General features: G+C 38.4%; 1 protein-coding gene across 3 annotated transcripts in view; it reads left to right on the forward strand.

Moving 5' to 3' along the window:
• DYNC2H1 (dynein cytoplasmic 2 heavy chain 1) overlaps positions 1 to 15,691 on the forward strand; it is a 192,062-nt gene that overhangs the window by 140,484 nt on the left and 35,887 nt on the right. For all 3 annotated transcript variants that reach the window (XR_012658746.1, XM_075081964.1, XM_075081974.1), the window contains one exon: positions 4,862 to 4,978. Coding sequence is in view for 2 of the 3 variants with exons in the window: in XM_075081964.1 (XP_074938065.1) it covers positions 4,862 to 4,978 (117 nt within the window). In the remaining variant the exon portion in view is untranslated. The remainder of the gene's footprint in view (positions 1 to 4,861; positions 4,979 to 15,691) is intronic.

Raw genomic sequence — 15,691 nt, forward strand, 5'->3', positions numbered from 1 at the left:
GTTGACAATGCAAAGAACCCATAATGTATGAATTTTCCACTAAGAATGGAAGAAATATTCAGTAGCAGTTTCTGTATGCTGTTCATAGTCATTAGATGCACTATTCACAAATAAATTACTCTATTGAATTTTATGTAAGTACCAGTTTTATTAGTTTATCTTACTTAAAACAGGCAGCTTCTACAAAGGCTGAATTCTACAAGTTCTGAGTAATCTTCTCACCCCTCTTTAAAGGGACCGTTATTGGTCATTGCTTTTATAGTTTGATTACCTTTCTTTCCATCCTTCTCATATTTTCAGTGATGGTACTGTTTTCCTGCTTTATGGTAGATTTTGTACTCTTGTCATTTTTGCAAACTATTTAGATGTGTATTTGGACTGGAGTAGCAGAACATATAACAGCTTTTAGTGAATAGTATATTAAAAGACTATGTTGAGGTAACAGGTGAGCATTCAAAGTTTAGGTATCTTAAAAGTACTCTTATTTTGAGTACCCTTTTTTATACAAATGTGATTAGATTTTCAGTTTCCTTAGTATTATAAGTACATAAATAACTGCTCGGTACCTTTCCAAACTAGAGTGCAAAGGACCTAGATGTCTGTGTCTGTGATAGTCACTTTTAGTCTCTGTGGTCATAGAAGCATTGTGTTTAAGGCATGATTAATCTCATCCTACAATAAGTTTCTGAAGTTGATTATAAGTTAACCTGATGGTAAGATATATATATAATGTAGTGAGAGGAGCTGAATTCTTCTTGACTTTTTAAGTTAGGTTTCCAGGAAATGAAAATTCTCATTCTAATTTCCACAATGTAGACCCATCTATCTGAGGTACCTATGTAAGGAACTTAGTTTTCCGTTGTACTCAATAGGAGAGACTTCTGAATAACAATTTAGTCCACTTAAGATCTGTCTATTGATGTCGTAGAGAGACTAAGGTGGTAATCTTTGTAATTTAAGTAAGCTTTAAGTAAGTGCCTAAAGGTAGGTGGGATGAATTTGTGCCCGTCTGTTTTTAATTTAAGTGACTATGTACAGTGCCCTTTCTCAACCCCAAAGTTATTTTATCTCCTTAAATACAGATGCATAATCATATTCGCTTTGTCAGATGAATCAAGGTCTCCTCCTAGATACTCATCCAATCTGTGTTCTCATTCCTGTCCTGCTGCCTTACAGAGCCATTTTTATCTTTCATGTAGAATGTAGTCCTGATACTCCTCTTTCTTTTTAAATCCAGTTTCCTTTGCAACTCCAAACTTGTTTCTCTTGCCTGGAGATCAAAACAGTTTTGTGGAGCATCTGCAAACGTACCATATAACCTGGGACACTTTTGTGATACCCGTGGTAATTCTAGTAGGGAAATACATCCCACTTCTGGTTTTATTCAGGTCATTCCCAATCTTAACACATTCTTTGTCCCAGTCTGTGCATTTGACTCTCTTGTCTCTATAGGACATAAGCTGAAATAAAAAAGGTTCAGGCTGGATAGTAGGGGACACTTTTTCATCATTAGGACAGTAAAGCAGTGAAACAGGACATGCAAAGAGGTTTTGCAGGCTCTATAGTTGGGATTTTTCAAGACCAGGCCAGATAAAGCCCTAAGCAACCTGGTCTGATCTTAGCTATCACTCTGCTTCTAGCAGGAGGTTAGACTAGAGACCTCCTGAGGTCCTTTCCAACCGGAATTATTCTATGATCCTATACAAAAATCAGTTTCCCTTTTCATTTGTATAACATTGAGAAAGAGACTGATGAGGGAGTAATGAGTAAACCTTTTCTCAGGCTTCAGCTGTTTTGAAGTAGCATAGTCTGGTCAGCACTGTAAGAAACTTCACTGTGATTTGTGAGAATAAAATACCATTCAAATTCTAAAATTAACTTGTCATCGAACTTAAGGAGTAATATGAGTTATTATTTTACAATCTCTAATTCTTTGCTAAATTTGGACAGATTTCATGGATGTAAAAAGTGACACACACAAAAAAAAGTCCTTCAGATTAGCAGTCCTTCAGCAAAAGTTTTGGATGCTGAAGCAGTTCAAAGATGAGGTCAGCCTGAGTATTTTGACATGACTAAAATGCATTTTCCTCTGTTTCTTGAAGGTGAATGAATGTTCTAGGCTAAAGTTTTCAAAAAGTATTCAGGCTGAAAGAGCCACCAGTACACAAAGTTTCAGCCCAACCCATTAATTTTTTTAAAATTACTCTCAATTGGAAACAGTGTGCTGTAACGGAAACTAGTAGTGACTTTTGCTACTGTCATACCTGTTATACATGAGAGAAGAAATGGGATGAACTAGAAAGAGTTAAAGAATTTCTATGAACGTTTGATAAAGATTACAATATGATACAGTACTCTAGAATACTGAAAGTTAAAATTTAATTTCTTTTGATTCAATATGTTTCATTAAAGTGCTTAACTTTTGATAATCACATCCCATATTTTTGGGCTACTTTTATAAAATACACAAAGTAGAAACAGATATAATTGCACTGAAGAACAAAGGCTGAAATAATGGATAGATAGTGTATTTCCTATTTAAATTACATAGACAAAGTCTATAATTAGATAATTAAAAATAGACAGCTAGTCCTATACACTAGAGTTAGAAAATACTTTAATTACATGATCTTGTAGACACTACTTCTCAAATTCATTTCAGCTATATGGATTTAAGTGTTTATACCTATGAAGTCACCTAAAAAAGGAATACAATACTTAATATTTTCAATTCCCCATATTCACAAAGCAATCATATAAGCTTCCTGCAGCTTTATAGTATAAATATACAAGTTTATATGCAGTACTGCATACTGAACCACCAGTACAGTATATTTGATAGAAATGTTTTATTTCTTTGCATCTCTCCTGGTTAGCTTATTGATTGCCTCTATAAAGAAATTGTCTTCAAGAAATTCCAGAAATCTCCTGCATTCCTTGAACCCTGTCATATCACCCTCATGGCAGATACTGGGTTGGTTGAAGTCTCCAGTGGGTATGAAGGCCTATGATTGTTGGGCTCCTTCAAGCTGTTAGAAGACTTCATCTACTTTCTTGATCAAGGAGTCTGTAGCACACACCTACTAATGCACCACCCATGTTTTTCTCTCCTCTTGTCTCTGCCTGTAAGCTCTCAGCTTGCTTTTAACCTGTTCCTCAGCAAAGCTCTGCTCACTCCAGCTACTCCTTTGCCTTGACTACAACTTCTCCTTGCCTTACTTTCTGGCAGTTTACTTCAGACTTAGACAAAAGTAAGGGTTTAGTACAGTAAAGAACTTCCTCCAGATAGTCACTAGGTATGCATGTAGCTCCTCTTGGCAAACCAAGTTACAGGATCATGTCTAAAGTACTTCATTATAATAGACTATGACTTTTATCAACTAAGAGTGGTTTTTAGGATGTGGAATTAATTTCACTTTAATTCCCTAAATAGAGAAATAAAAAAACTATTTTCATAATTTCTGAGGTCTGGAATCACAAAGTATGCATAATTCTCCAGGACAGCAGATTATATTGTCATTTCTGAGTGAACTGAAAAAGATTTTTTTCAGAATTGACATATTAAGAAGTGAGCTTTTAATGAAAAAGAGTAGTATTTTAGCTTAATTAAAACTATTTTTAAACTTTTTTCTAAATATAGGTTTATGTTATAGAGAGATTTGATATATTTATACTTAATATGTATTTATCTTTTGGTTTATGTCTTGTAATACAATATAAGAATAAAATTATAGTAAGTGTTACAAAAGTTAAAATAATGGTCCAGTGCACTATCATCTTGTAGTGCTTCATAGTCCCTAACAAAGCTGATAAATAAGAAGCCACTCTTTGCTTCAGTGAAAGAAAATTAAAACAAAAGAAAACCCTACATCATTGTATATCTTTCAAGAATAGAAAATAAGTCAAAACCCAGAAGAAGCAACTTGACTTCCTGCCTCATTCTGTCTCACAGTTACATAGCCCAGTCCTTCTGAATGATTAATAAAAATTTTATTATCAAGTTCAATTTTTTGAAGTCAAGCAAAAAAGAAGAGAATTAGTAAGTTGTTCTCTAACATGTCTTGGAAAAAATGCACTGTGAAAAACAACTAAAATTTAGCTAAAATACCTACAAATACCAGGGGGTTTATATGCAGTTTAAGGGACAGACTGCAATATATTTGAAGAAGTTAATTTTCTGTGTTCTTTGTCTGTAAATGTATACATATATTTGATCAGTTTATGTGTGGAGTTACCAGGTTGCTAACAATGAAAGGCAGTAGGACCTGATGAACTGGGAGCTCCCCTTCTTTCGGAAAGTTTTGCTGTTATTCTTATAATTGCTTGCTTTCTTTCTTTAAACTAAGACATATGCATTTAAATAATTTGAGGTAGCACAGATATCTAAGTAAGAGGTTTGTGGGAGATCAGAATTAATTGATTATAATTGTTTTGGCATTTTGATGCCTGATAGGTACTATATGTATTATGTAACTTATTCTGTTTTTTTGTTTCTTTTCCTTTAATTACAGATGGAGCCTAGTTAAAGGCAGAGCTTGAGTTTTGTCTGTAGATTTTGTGGAAAAGAGGCTTTTTAATTAATTATACACCTCATTAGTTTTTAAATTATAGTTGGAACAAAGACAATGACTGTGATAAGAAAAATATGTATTTTTTTCTTTGTTTTCGGCTTAATATGAATGAGGCTTAAGTATGTTATATATTTGGATATAGGTGTTGTTTCTGTTTTGAATAGATCATGATTAGGAATTAAATATGCAGAAAATAGGTAAATTGGTATTTGCTATTGTATCACATTTTTGGACTGTAAGAAGTTTGTTTATCCTTCTTCAAGATTTGCATTTGTGTTCTCATCACTCAGGTCATTTCACAGCTTCGTCTCCTGAGCAGGTCAGTAACTGCTGGCTGCAAATTTGACAGAGAAATATGGTCTACTGAACTTTCTCCTGTTCTCAACCTATGGAAGAAACTTAATCAGGTAGGAAAATAGCTAATTTGAAGAGACAGCTTTTTTTCCCCCGTTAACTACATTAAAAGTAAGGTCTAACGAATTATCTTGAATATTGAAACCAAGGAAGTGAAAAAGGAAATTTAATGAATTTGAGGTGGGAAGTACAATGCTATCTGTATGTAATTAGATATGAAGCCTTTATGTGGAATAGCAGTATATTTCAATGTACACCTTCTGTTATATCTTGCTGACTAGAGTTAAATATACCTTTGGGCCTGCAAACCTTCCTTGCAAGAGCTCAGGTGAGAATGTTGCATATATGTCTAAAGATACATTCAAAAAATTAGAGATTTTGATTGTAGTGTTTGGAAGAGTGATAAATGAGGCCAGTTTTAAACAGTAAAACAAAACTGCATTAGGTGAATTCTCATTAATAGCATACATGGCTAATGGTTTTATCATTTCATTAGTGCTGCAAATTCAAAGCACTTATTCTTTAAAACTTATGTCATAAATTAGCTGTGAGTGTACAGTAGCACGAAGCTGAAGCCACATAGTCACTGCTGGTGGCTATGGTCCCTGATGGTCTCAGTCACTCAGGGGGAGGTGATCAACCTGAGGGCTTTTTGACAAGGGAAGCTGGACCTGACACAGGCCTCATCTTTTTTTTTCTGCTTAAATGGGGGAAAATTAATTACGCAATATTTCCATGTTCTCTCCTCTCCAGTATTTGTACAGTCACCATGTGCATCTGTTGTTGACCTACAGTTTTACTGCTCATAATATCTTAAAAAAAAAAGACTACTATATTATCTTGAACTTTCTTTGATTTTTCTAACATTTTTATGCTGTTAGCAGATTAATTTATTTACCTTTTGAACATCTCCTTTAGAATAGGATGGCCTCGCACCTCGTATAGGGATTTTTGAGGGACTTTTGCTTAAGTAAGTTTCAAAAAACTTAAATAATAATGCCTTTTGTCAAAATCAGTTTTCATAGTCTGTTCAATCAGTACTTGCTTTAACCTTTGAAAAAGTATAGGGATCTTTAAAAATTCAACATACATTGCTGTCATGGTTTAGCCGGCAACTCAGCCCCACACAGTTGCTCACTCACTCCCCCACCAGCGGGATGGAGGAGAGAATCAGAAGGGTAACGCTCGTGGGTTGAGATAAGAAAAAAAAAAAACCACAACAAAAATGCAATGGAAGGGAAAACAACGAAAGGCGTGAAACCTGGGGGAGGGGGAGAGGGGGATGAACCACCAAAACAAACCGCACACGACACAGCCGCTCACCGCCTGCCGACCCGACGCCGCGCTGCTCCCGAGCCACAACCTGCCCCCCCTTAATGTACTGGTCACGGTGTCACGTGGTACGGAATGAATCTGCCATTGGCCAGTGGGGGTCAGCTGCCCCCACCATGGCCCCGCCTCTCCCAGCCCCCCCCGCCACGCGGCAGAGCGCGGGAAGCTGGAAAGGTCCCTGACCACCACAGGCACCACAGTGAAGAGAATTAACACCTTCTCAGCCAAAACCAGCACACTCACTTTACACTGCATACAGTTCTTTATTCTAATTCTTTATTGATAGCTCAATGAAGGCATGATGTTTGTTTTCAGAAGTTTTAAATAAAGACCTGGGAATTGGAATAAAGAAGAAAGTTTAAATATCTGCTTAAGTTAACAACCATACATTATTTTATTTATGCATCAATGGGCACATAATAGGAGCTAAAATGATTTCCCAATTATGAAGAAGTAAAATCACAAAAACTATCTATTCTTGAAGTCTACAAAGTCCGCTTGGTTTTGGAAGCATTTACGTTTAACTGCATACTCTTTATTGTAAAATCATAGAGTCATAGAATGGTTCAGGTTGGAAGGGACCTTTAAAGATCATCCAGTCCAATCCCCCTGCCATAGGCAGGGCCGTCTTTCACTAGACCAGTTTGCTCAAAGCCCTGTCCAACCTGACCTTGAAGTCTTCCAGGGTTGGGGCATCCACAGCTTCTCTGGACAATCTGCCCAGTGTCTCACCACTCTCATTGTAAAAAAACTCTTCCTTATATACAGTATAAATCTACCCTTTCAGTTTAAAACTGTTGCCCCTTGTCTTGTCACTACAGGCCCAGGTATAAAGTCTTTCTCCATCTTTCTTATAAGCCTCCTTTAAGTATTATGGGGCCACAATAAGGTCTCCCCAGAGCCTTCTCTTCTCGAGAATGAACAACCCCAACTCTCCAGTCTTTTTTTCATAGGAGAGCTGTTCCATGCCTCTGATCATTTTTGTGGCCCTCCTCTGGACCATCTGAGATACTGTACTACAGATGGGGTCTACAGTGGAAGAGAGGGGCAGAATCGCCTCCCTTAACCTGCTGGCCATGATTCTTTTTTGATGCAGCCCAGAATATGATAGGCTTCCTGGGCTGCAAGCACACATTGCTGGGTCATGTCCAATTTTTCATGCACCAGTATCCCCAAGTTCTCTGCAGGGCTGCTTTCAATCAGTTCATCCCCCAGTCTGTACTGATATTGGGGATTGCCCTGACCCAGGTGCAGAACCTGACACTTGGCCTTGTTGAACTTCATGAGGTGGTGACAGTTGTTGTTGCTGATACTACTATTATTATTATCTTCTTTCTTTTATCTGTTGGATACAAATAGTAGTAAAGCAGAGGCAGATGGGATAGATGCTGACAATAGCTTCCATTTTATTTACAAGAAGCAAATATTAGACTTCTACCTGTCAAGTATACTTATCACTAAAAGTAGTTGGAAATAATGGTTGAATATCTGTTTCAAACTACTGAAACTCAGGAAGTGCCCAGTATAGATCTGAATTAAACAAAGCTGATGTCTTTATAAATTCAAAGCTGTTTTTAAATTAAGCTACTTTTTTATTCCAGAAGTAAAAAAAGGCTCAGAAGCTTGTTATTATGTAGACAAAGATTAACTATGTTTTCAAAATTATTTTTTTCCAGTGCTGAGTATATAAATCAAGCATTAACTCAAAATAATAATAGACAACATTTGACTGGGTATTTCCTGGAGGGAACATCGGGGTTTCATCCTACAAAAAGCAATCTAAATATTTTAGAGTGTACAACACAGGTAAACTGAAAAAATGTCTATAGAATTTATATAGTCAGTGAATTTCAGATATCTGTGATAAAAGTTTTACCTAATATTGGTGAATACCACACAAATCTATACAAGGACTATTTAACTTCTTAGTGATGAGCCCACTGAAGAATTACACCACACTGAAGTGCGTAAAATAATATTTTTTCATGAGTGAAAATTGTAGTCTTTCAATCAGTAGTGTTGAGTGTAGCTACCAGAGGCAGTAAATGCATGCAGCAGTTGGCACAGCGGTTTGTGCAGAAGAGCTCACAGAGGACCAGCAACTTTGGTCAGTTGAGGATACACCATCTCAGCAATGGTAGTGATGTGCCACAGGGCGTGGTCCCCAGCTGCAGTTGGAGCAATGGACCTTCTAAGATGAGAACTTTGACTCAGAGAGAGGTCTGGAAGGAGGATGCAGCTCTACATATCTTGAGCTGCAGGTGCCTCATACTGACACTGGGGCAGCAGAAGGTGGTCTTCTAACCTGCAGGAAAAGTGTGCTTGTTGAGCGTCTGAGTCACCAAAGAGGAGGTCAGCAGACTTTGCAGCATCAGAAATAGATCAGCCAAAGTTTTCTGAGACACTATAGCTTGAAGAGCCAAGCCCCCAACTTCCCTGAAGGAGGTGCAGGCAGAGTCAGTGCCTGTTGGGATAGGAGGTGAAGACTTACAGGATGGCAAGGGCTGGAGACTTGTGACTTCTGGCACCAGGAGGAAGGTTTCTGCTCCACCTCAAGATTTACACTTATAGAACAGATACAGAACCCTCATAGCTGACAAGAGGCTGGGAGCTCTGTCCAGTGAAGCTCCCAAGCCAACTAAACCTGATCCACACAGAAGCACGAGGAGGAAGTGGTAAGGAGTAGTAGTTGACGACAACTTGCTGTGATGATCTCATTTTCTGACCTGACTTGTCATCTACGGAAGTTTGCTGTTTGCCAGGGGCTTAGATGTGGGACATTGTGGAAAGACTGCCAAGGCTGTTCTGGCCCTCACACTATTACCCCTTGATGCTTTTCCATATAGGCCCCAGTCATACTGCCAGGGGTAACCTGGAACATATGAAGCATGACTACATAGGTGTGGGGGTGTGGTTAAAGGTATGGGGGTCTAGGTAAGTTTTCATCTTGATCCTTACAGTGAATGTGAAGGACATGAGGAGGAGAGGACAGGTCCTACAACTGTTTGCACAGCTGATGTCAGCAACAGGGTTTTGTTTTTTATGACCATGGGACACTTCTTGAGGATTGATGTTTGCCTGCTCGAAAGAGAAAGGATCCACCTGACTGAGTGGGGCCAACAGGATGACCAACTTGATAAGGAGAGTTTTAAAATAGAAATATAGGGTAGGGAGACGATGACCAAAAATTATGTGAGGAAGTAGTTGACCAGGTTGGTAAGCAAAGTATGTCTGTAAACATCATCAATAAAATCACCTCTAAAGTGTGTCCATATAAAAAAGGAAGTGCCTACCTGACAGAATTACAGGGAAGGCTCTCGCACCTCTCTGGGAAGTCACCATGATGGAATGCCTCTCTGAAATGCCTGTACACTAATGAGTGCAGCATGGGGAACAAAGAAGAGGACTTAAATGTTTGCACACAGGTGCAGAGTTATGATCTCATAGGGATCACAGTGACATGGTGGGATGGCTCACATATCTGTAGCACTGCCATGGATAGCTATACGTTCTCTCAGAATGAAAAGCCAGCAAGGTGAGAGCAGGGAGCTGCCCGTTATGTGAGAGACCAGTAGGAATGCATGGAGCTCTGCCCAGAGATGGACAACATGCCAAATGAGAGTTTGTGAATTAGGATCAGAAGGCAACATTGTGGTGGGTGCCTGCTATGGGCTACCTGATCAGAAAGAAGTAGATGAGATCTTTTTCACACATTCTCAGAGCCTGGTCTTCTGGAATCTTCTGGAAGGAGAATCTTCTGGAAATTTGGATATCTTCTGGAAAGACAGCTCATCAGGGCACAAGCAATCCAGGAGCTTTCTGTAGTGCACTGATGACAAATTCCTGACTCAGGTGGTGGAGGAACCGATAAGGGGAAACACTCTGTGGGACATCATACTTGCCAACAAGGAAGAACTGCTTGAGGATTTGAAGGTTAGGGGAAACGTTGGTTGCAATGGCTCTGTGATGGTGGATCTCAGAATCATGAGTGGAGGGAAACAAGCAAAAAGTAGGATGAGAACCCTAGACTTCAGGAATCTGCTTGGAAAAGTCCCATGGGACACTGTCCTGGAGAGCAGTCCTTGAGAGCTGGTTGCTTTTCAAGGAATACCTCCTCTTGACCTCATTGGTTAATCTCAAAATGCAGCTAGTCAAGTAATGGCAGCAGGACTCCTGCATGGATGAGCAAGGAGCTCCCGGTAAAACTCAATGTGAAAAAAAGAAGCGTAGAAGACAAGGAAGCAGGGACAGCTGACGTGGGAGGAATATGGAATATAGAGACACTGAGCATGCAGGGATAGGGTTAGGGAAGCCAGAGCATATCTAGAGTTGAATCTGGTGAGGGATGTGAAGGGCGGTATGGGTGTACTGGCTCTGGCTGGGATGGAGTTAACTTTCCTCAAAGCTGCAGATATAGTGCCATGCTTTGCACTCGTTGCTAGAACCGTGTTGATAAGAAACTAATGTTTTGGCTATTACTGAGCAATGCTTGTGTATCAAGGCTGTCTTCCCAACCTCCTACCCCCGGCTAAGGCCAGAAGGCTGGTGGTGAGCAAGAGGTTGGGAGGGCACATAGCTGGGACAGCTGACTCAAACCGACTGAAGGAATATTCTATACCATGTGACATCATGGTCAGCAATAAAAGCTAAGAGAAAGGAGAAGAAGAGGGAGCATTTGTTATTAAGGCACTTGTCTTCCAAAGCAACCATTAGGTGTACTGAAGCCCTGCTTCTCAGGAAGTGGCTGGGCATTGCCAGCTGATAGGAAGTAGAAAATAAATCTCCTTTGGTTTTGCTTTGCTTCCACATGCAGCCTTTGCTTTTTTTTTTTATTTTACTTTTTTTTTCTTCATTAAACTGCCTTTATCTTGACTGACAAGAGGGGTGGGAGTGAGAAAGTGGCTTGGTGGGCACCTAGCAGCCAGTCAAGGTCAACCCACCACAACCAGGTATGGCTAGGATGGAGTCAACTTTCCAGCCTGTAACTTAGCAGCAGGTATGGTGTTGTTAAATGATCACAAGAGCAACAGGAAAAGTTTTTACAGGTGCATCAGCAACAATGAAGATTAGGAAAAGTGTAGGCCCACTAATGAACAGAAATGAGGGCTTGGCCATAAAGGACAAGGAGAAGGCTGAAGTACCAAATGCCTTCTTTACCTTTGTTTACTGGTAAGTCTGGCCTTCAATCACAGGTCCCCAAAAGCAGTAGGAAAGTACAGAGCAAGGAATACTTACCCTTGGTGGAAGAGGATCAGGTTAGGGAGTGTTTAAACAAACTGAATATAAACAAATCCACAGGTCCTCATGGGATGCACCCATGAGTGCAAGGGAGCTGGTTGCTGCCTTTGTGAGACCACTCTCAGTTATCTTTGAAAGATCAGTGTGACTGGGGGAGATTCCTGAGGACTAGAAGAAAGTAAATGTCACTTCTTTCTTTAAGAAGGGCAGAAAGGAGGATCCAGAGAACAATAGGGCAGTTAGCTTCACCTGGGAAGGTGATTGAGCAAATAATCCTGGAAAGAACTTTCAAGGATTTCCAAGGGTCATTAAGGTGGTTAGGGGACAAGAGCATCTGTCATACCAGGAGAGGATGAGAGAACAAGGACTGTTCAGCCCAGGGAAGAGAAGGCTTAGGGGTATCTTATGAGCATCAGTGGATGGGAAGGAGTAAAGGAGACAGAGCCAGACTCTTCTCAGTGGTGTCCCGTGACAGGGCAAGAGGTGATGGGCACAAACTGAAATACAGGAAATCCCATTTAAATATAGGACAAAACTTTTTCATTGAGAGGATGATCAAACACTGGAACAGGTTGCCCAGAGAGGCTGTGGAGTCTCCATCCTTAGAGATACTGAAAACCTGAAAACCAGATACAGTTCTGGACAACCTGCTGTAGCTTTGAGCAGAGGGTTGGACTGGACAATCTCCAGACATTCCTTCCAACCTCAACTGTTTTGTGATTCTGTGAATAGTAGTCCTTTATGCTCAGTTTTCAGAGCTGTCACAGTCTTTGTGGCCAAACAGCAAAAATGGCAGATATACATTGGAAATTTTAGCTTCTTCATTTTAGACATTTTGGAATGGGAAATAATTCTTATATATTATTACAGAACTGAGGACTTCTTTGTTGTCACTTTTTCAGAAATATATCTGGAAATTTGCTGGATTAATTTCTCCTCTCGGTATACATTTTGCAAAGCCCTGTTAAATGTTACTATCAATTATTCAGACATTCTGAAATTGTGTAGCCGGGGAGTTTATTATTCTTTGTCTATCCGTAACAACAGAATAATGGAAACTGCGTCTCTTTCATCCACGGTTTATTAGTCCAGCCAGAATGCAGATTCTGGAATTTTTCTTTTAATTTTACTTTAAGTGAAGTAGATACTTAAAATCTGGTTCAAATCAGTGAAGTCCTGTGTTGAAGGTTACACAAGCAAACTTCCTCTTTCTATTTAGCTGTTCTGGACTAATACAGAATGTCTTGAGGTTTTCATCTATTTTAGCTTCAGTTGAAAACATTAATTTTAATTCTTGCCATTGGAAAACACTCTTGTAATGAATACTGTCCCAAAACAGCTTCTGCAGTGCCTTTCAGTGTGATTTAAGAGCAGCTTAACACTAATTAAATTAATTAAACTCACATGAACCTGCCATTAAGTTTAAAAAAACCAAATACTGAGATGATCAGTATAAGTTTGCGCAAAAGACTTTTTACTAAAAGAATGAAGCAATCACTGAATAACTTGTCAAACAGTGTCACACAAATTTACAAGAAAAATCTTTACTGTGGAAGGATGGCCCACCACAGCCTGTTGGCCAGGTCCGGGCCATCAGAGTAATTCAACCAGCCTGTGTCCTGGTGTCCATTCTCTTCCCGCACAGCCTTCTGCCATGACAGAGGGTAGGTCAGAACCTGTATAAACACTTCATTGTCACATAACTGGATAAGTTGGAAATCATTGTCCAATAGAACTCAGGCATGGCCCATCATTGGTAGTTTTCAGAGAAGCACAAAAATATCAGGATGCGATGGGGCTGCATAAGTGTTTCATCGTGTCCACATGGCTATCTGTCATGAGTGGGGAGAGACAGGAATCGGTGCTATCTGTTTGATGTAAGGTGGATGCATTTTCTGCCTCATTTCAAGGAAACCCTTTAGTACCTCCATGAAAGTTAGAGGGCCCACCCGTAATAAAATTTTGGAAGCAACTGCTTCAAAATTATTTTTGCTGAATATATGATCATAAGCTGTCATGTATTCTTCCTTATCTTTTGTTGTGTTTGTGAAATGAAGGCTAACTAATAATTTTCATAAAGTTGCATAATGCCGCAAGACAATTCCAAAAGTAGTTTTGAAAATTAATGGGTTGTTGCTCTTTTATCTAAAAAATTAGGAACTTCAGCTTTAACAAAAGAGCAATGTTGTTTTCACCAAGGAAAATCAGTGAAGCAGAAATATAGGGTCATTCCTTCTCGTATTTTCAACAATGAATAATTTGTGTAATAAACAATGAGAGGCTAATATCTAAAAGAACAGGCAGAGAGATTCGAGGGAGAAGGCAGAATAGGTACATCAAAAGGTCAATGGAGGTTTCTAAAACTCACCACTACCACCAGAACTGAATTTTGGATCAAATGCAGAACTAGTGGAGGTATATGAGTTAATTTTCGTTATATTTGTTGTATTTCTGAGGGGGCAGTTTTCAGAACATATTGGGAGATTCAAAAAGCTTCAGTTTAGGAAGGTAATGCAGAAAAGCTCTGGAGCAGCTTACGTGAGACTGTATGAAGTCTTATATTGTACTGAGATAGTAACCAGTACAGAAGTGAAAGAAGGAAAATGATCAAAGTCTCAAAATACACCTAATTTAATATTGGTAGCATAATACAGTATTTAATGTTAAAGATTAGAACCTGTCTTCAATTTCTTATGATTAGGGAAAGCACTCAGTGCTTCAGCAGTTCTTCATCTTAATTCCTAAGCAGGTCATGAGGATATTTTTAAAGCTGATGTGAGTTATATACATAATGGATTTTAAGGGAATGTAATAGAACATTAAATGTATAAGCTGATATCAGTATTCATGTTTAATTTTCCCATAAAAATGACAGATGGGTTGTTTTAACAAATTCTCAGGATAAAGCATTAAAAAGACTGATGAAATGAATATGCAATTCATAGGAGACTGTTATGTAAAGGGCAGTATTGAGGAACTTAGAGGCCTTCTCCTTCAGTAAGTTTTTTGTGAATTAAGACATTATATGTGAAAGACTGAGCAAAGCCTGCAAGTTGCAATGTCTTTCTTCTTCCTTTTTTGTGCAGTTAAATACTCCAGTAAGAAATTATCATGTAGCTTGTGTTAGTTTTACATTACATTTTATATATGCTCAACAAACTATGGTCTCAGAAAAATTGAAGTGAAACAGATACTGTGATTTCAGGATACATGCAAAGACAAAATACAAAACATAACATTTCTAAATACTGTATGTTTCTTACATTTTGAACAGTAAGTAACTTTATTGTATACCTTTTTGATAAAGTGGGAGGGAAGACCTTATCCTTCATTTTTCTGTCAGTCATAAACCAAATTATCTGTATTACCCTTTCACTTAGTTTTTCTCATATTTTTGCTTCGTAGTTGAGTGCAGTATGAGCTTGAAATGAAAAATACGTGAAAGTTCTGAAAAACTTGCAGTGCCTAGGAAAGATTACGAGGAGATATGCTGTGTGATCTGAAAAAAGTTAAAACTCCTTATGTTATTTTAAGATGTATTTCAGAGAAAGTAAAATGTGATTCTACGTTTAGTAAATTACTGGGAATTGAAATAGGAGAACATTTTATTCCCAAAGGCTAGGGTTTTCTTTTTGCACTTGTGCCTTGTATAGTTTTCCAATAAAGGTTTAAATTCCATAACCGGATTCAGTGCAGCATCTTGTCCCATGTCAGGTTGGTAGTTTCAGAACACATGCTAACATACATTTATGAAATAAATTAAGGTTTGCAAAATGATACCATCTCTTGAAATTATTGAATAAATTTGGATTTCCAGTGGCTGTAATGGAATGGAAGTAAGTAATAAAAAGGTCAATGTGAGAGCAGCAGTCCCTCTCAGAGTCTGAGTTACTCATGATTTACATGTAATATTATATTTATTTCGTATTTATTATTTTTTTGTATTTAATTTGCTTCCAGATTGAACTAGTCTTATCAAAGCAAGAGCTATATCTGGCAGCATGGTTTATAGTACCCAATACAATCTTGTTACACTGAGTACGCTACTGCTTTTTATATTGACACATTAACACAAATACTAAAAGCAGTGATTCAGCAAAGTGAAGATTTTTCAGAAATTCCAATACTTTTGAAGTAACTAGGTAGACAGAGTTGTCTCAGAAGAGTGGTCCCCTTATTGAACATCTTGCAGACAA

Source organism: Phalacrocorax aristotelis, chromosome 1 (assembly GCF_949628215.1).
Source record: "Phalacrocorax aristotelis chromosome 1, bGulAri2.1, whole genome shotgun sequence".
NCBI lineage: Eukaryota > Metazoa > Chordata > Aves > Suliformes > Phalacrocoracidae > Phalacrocorax > Phalacrocorax aristotelis.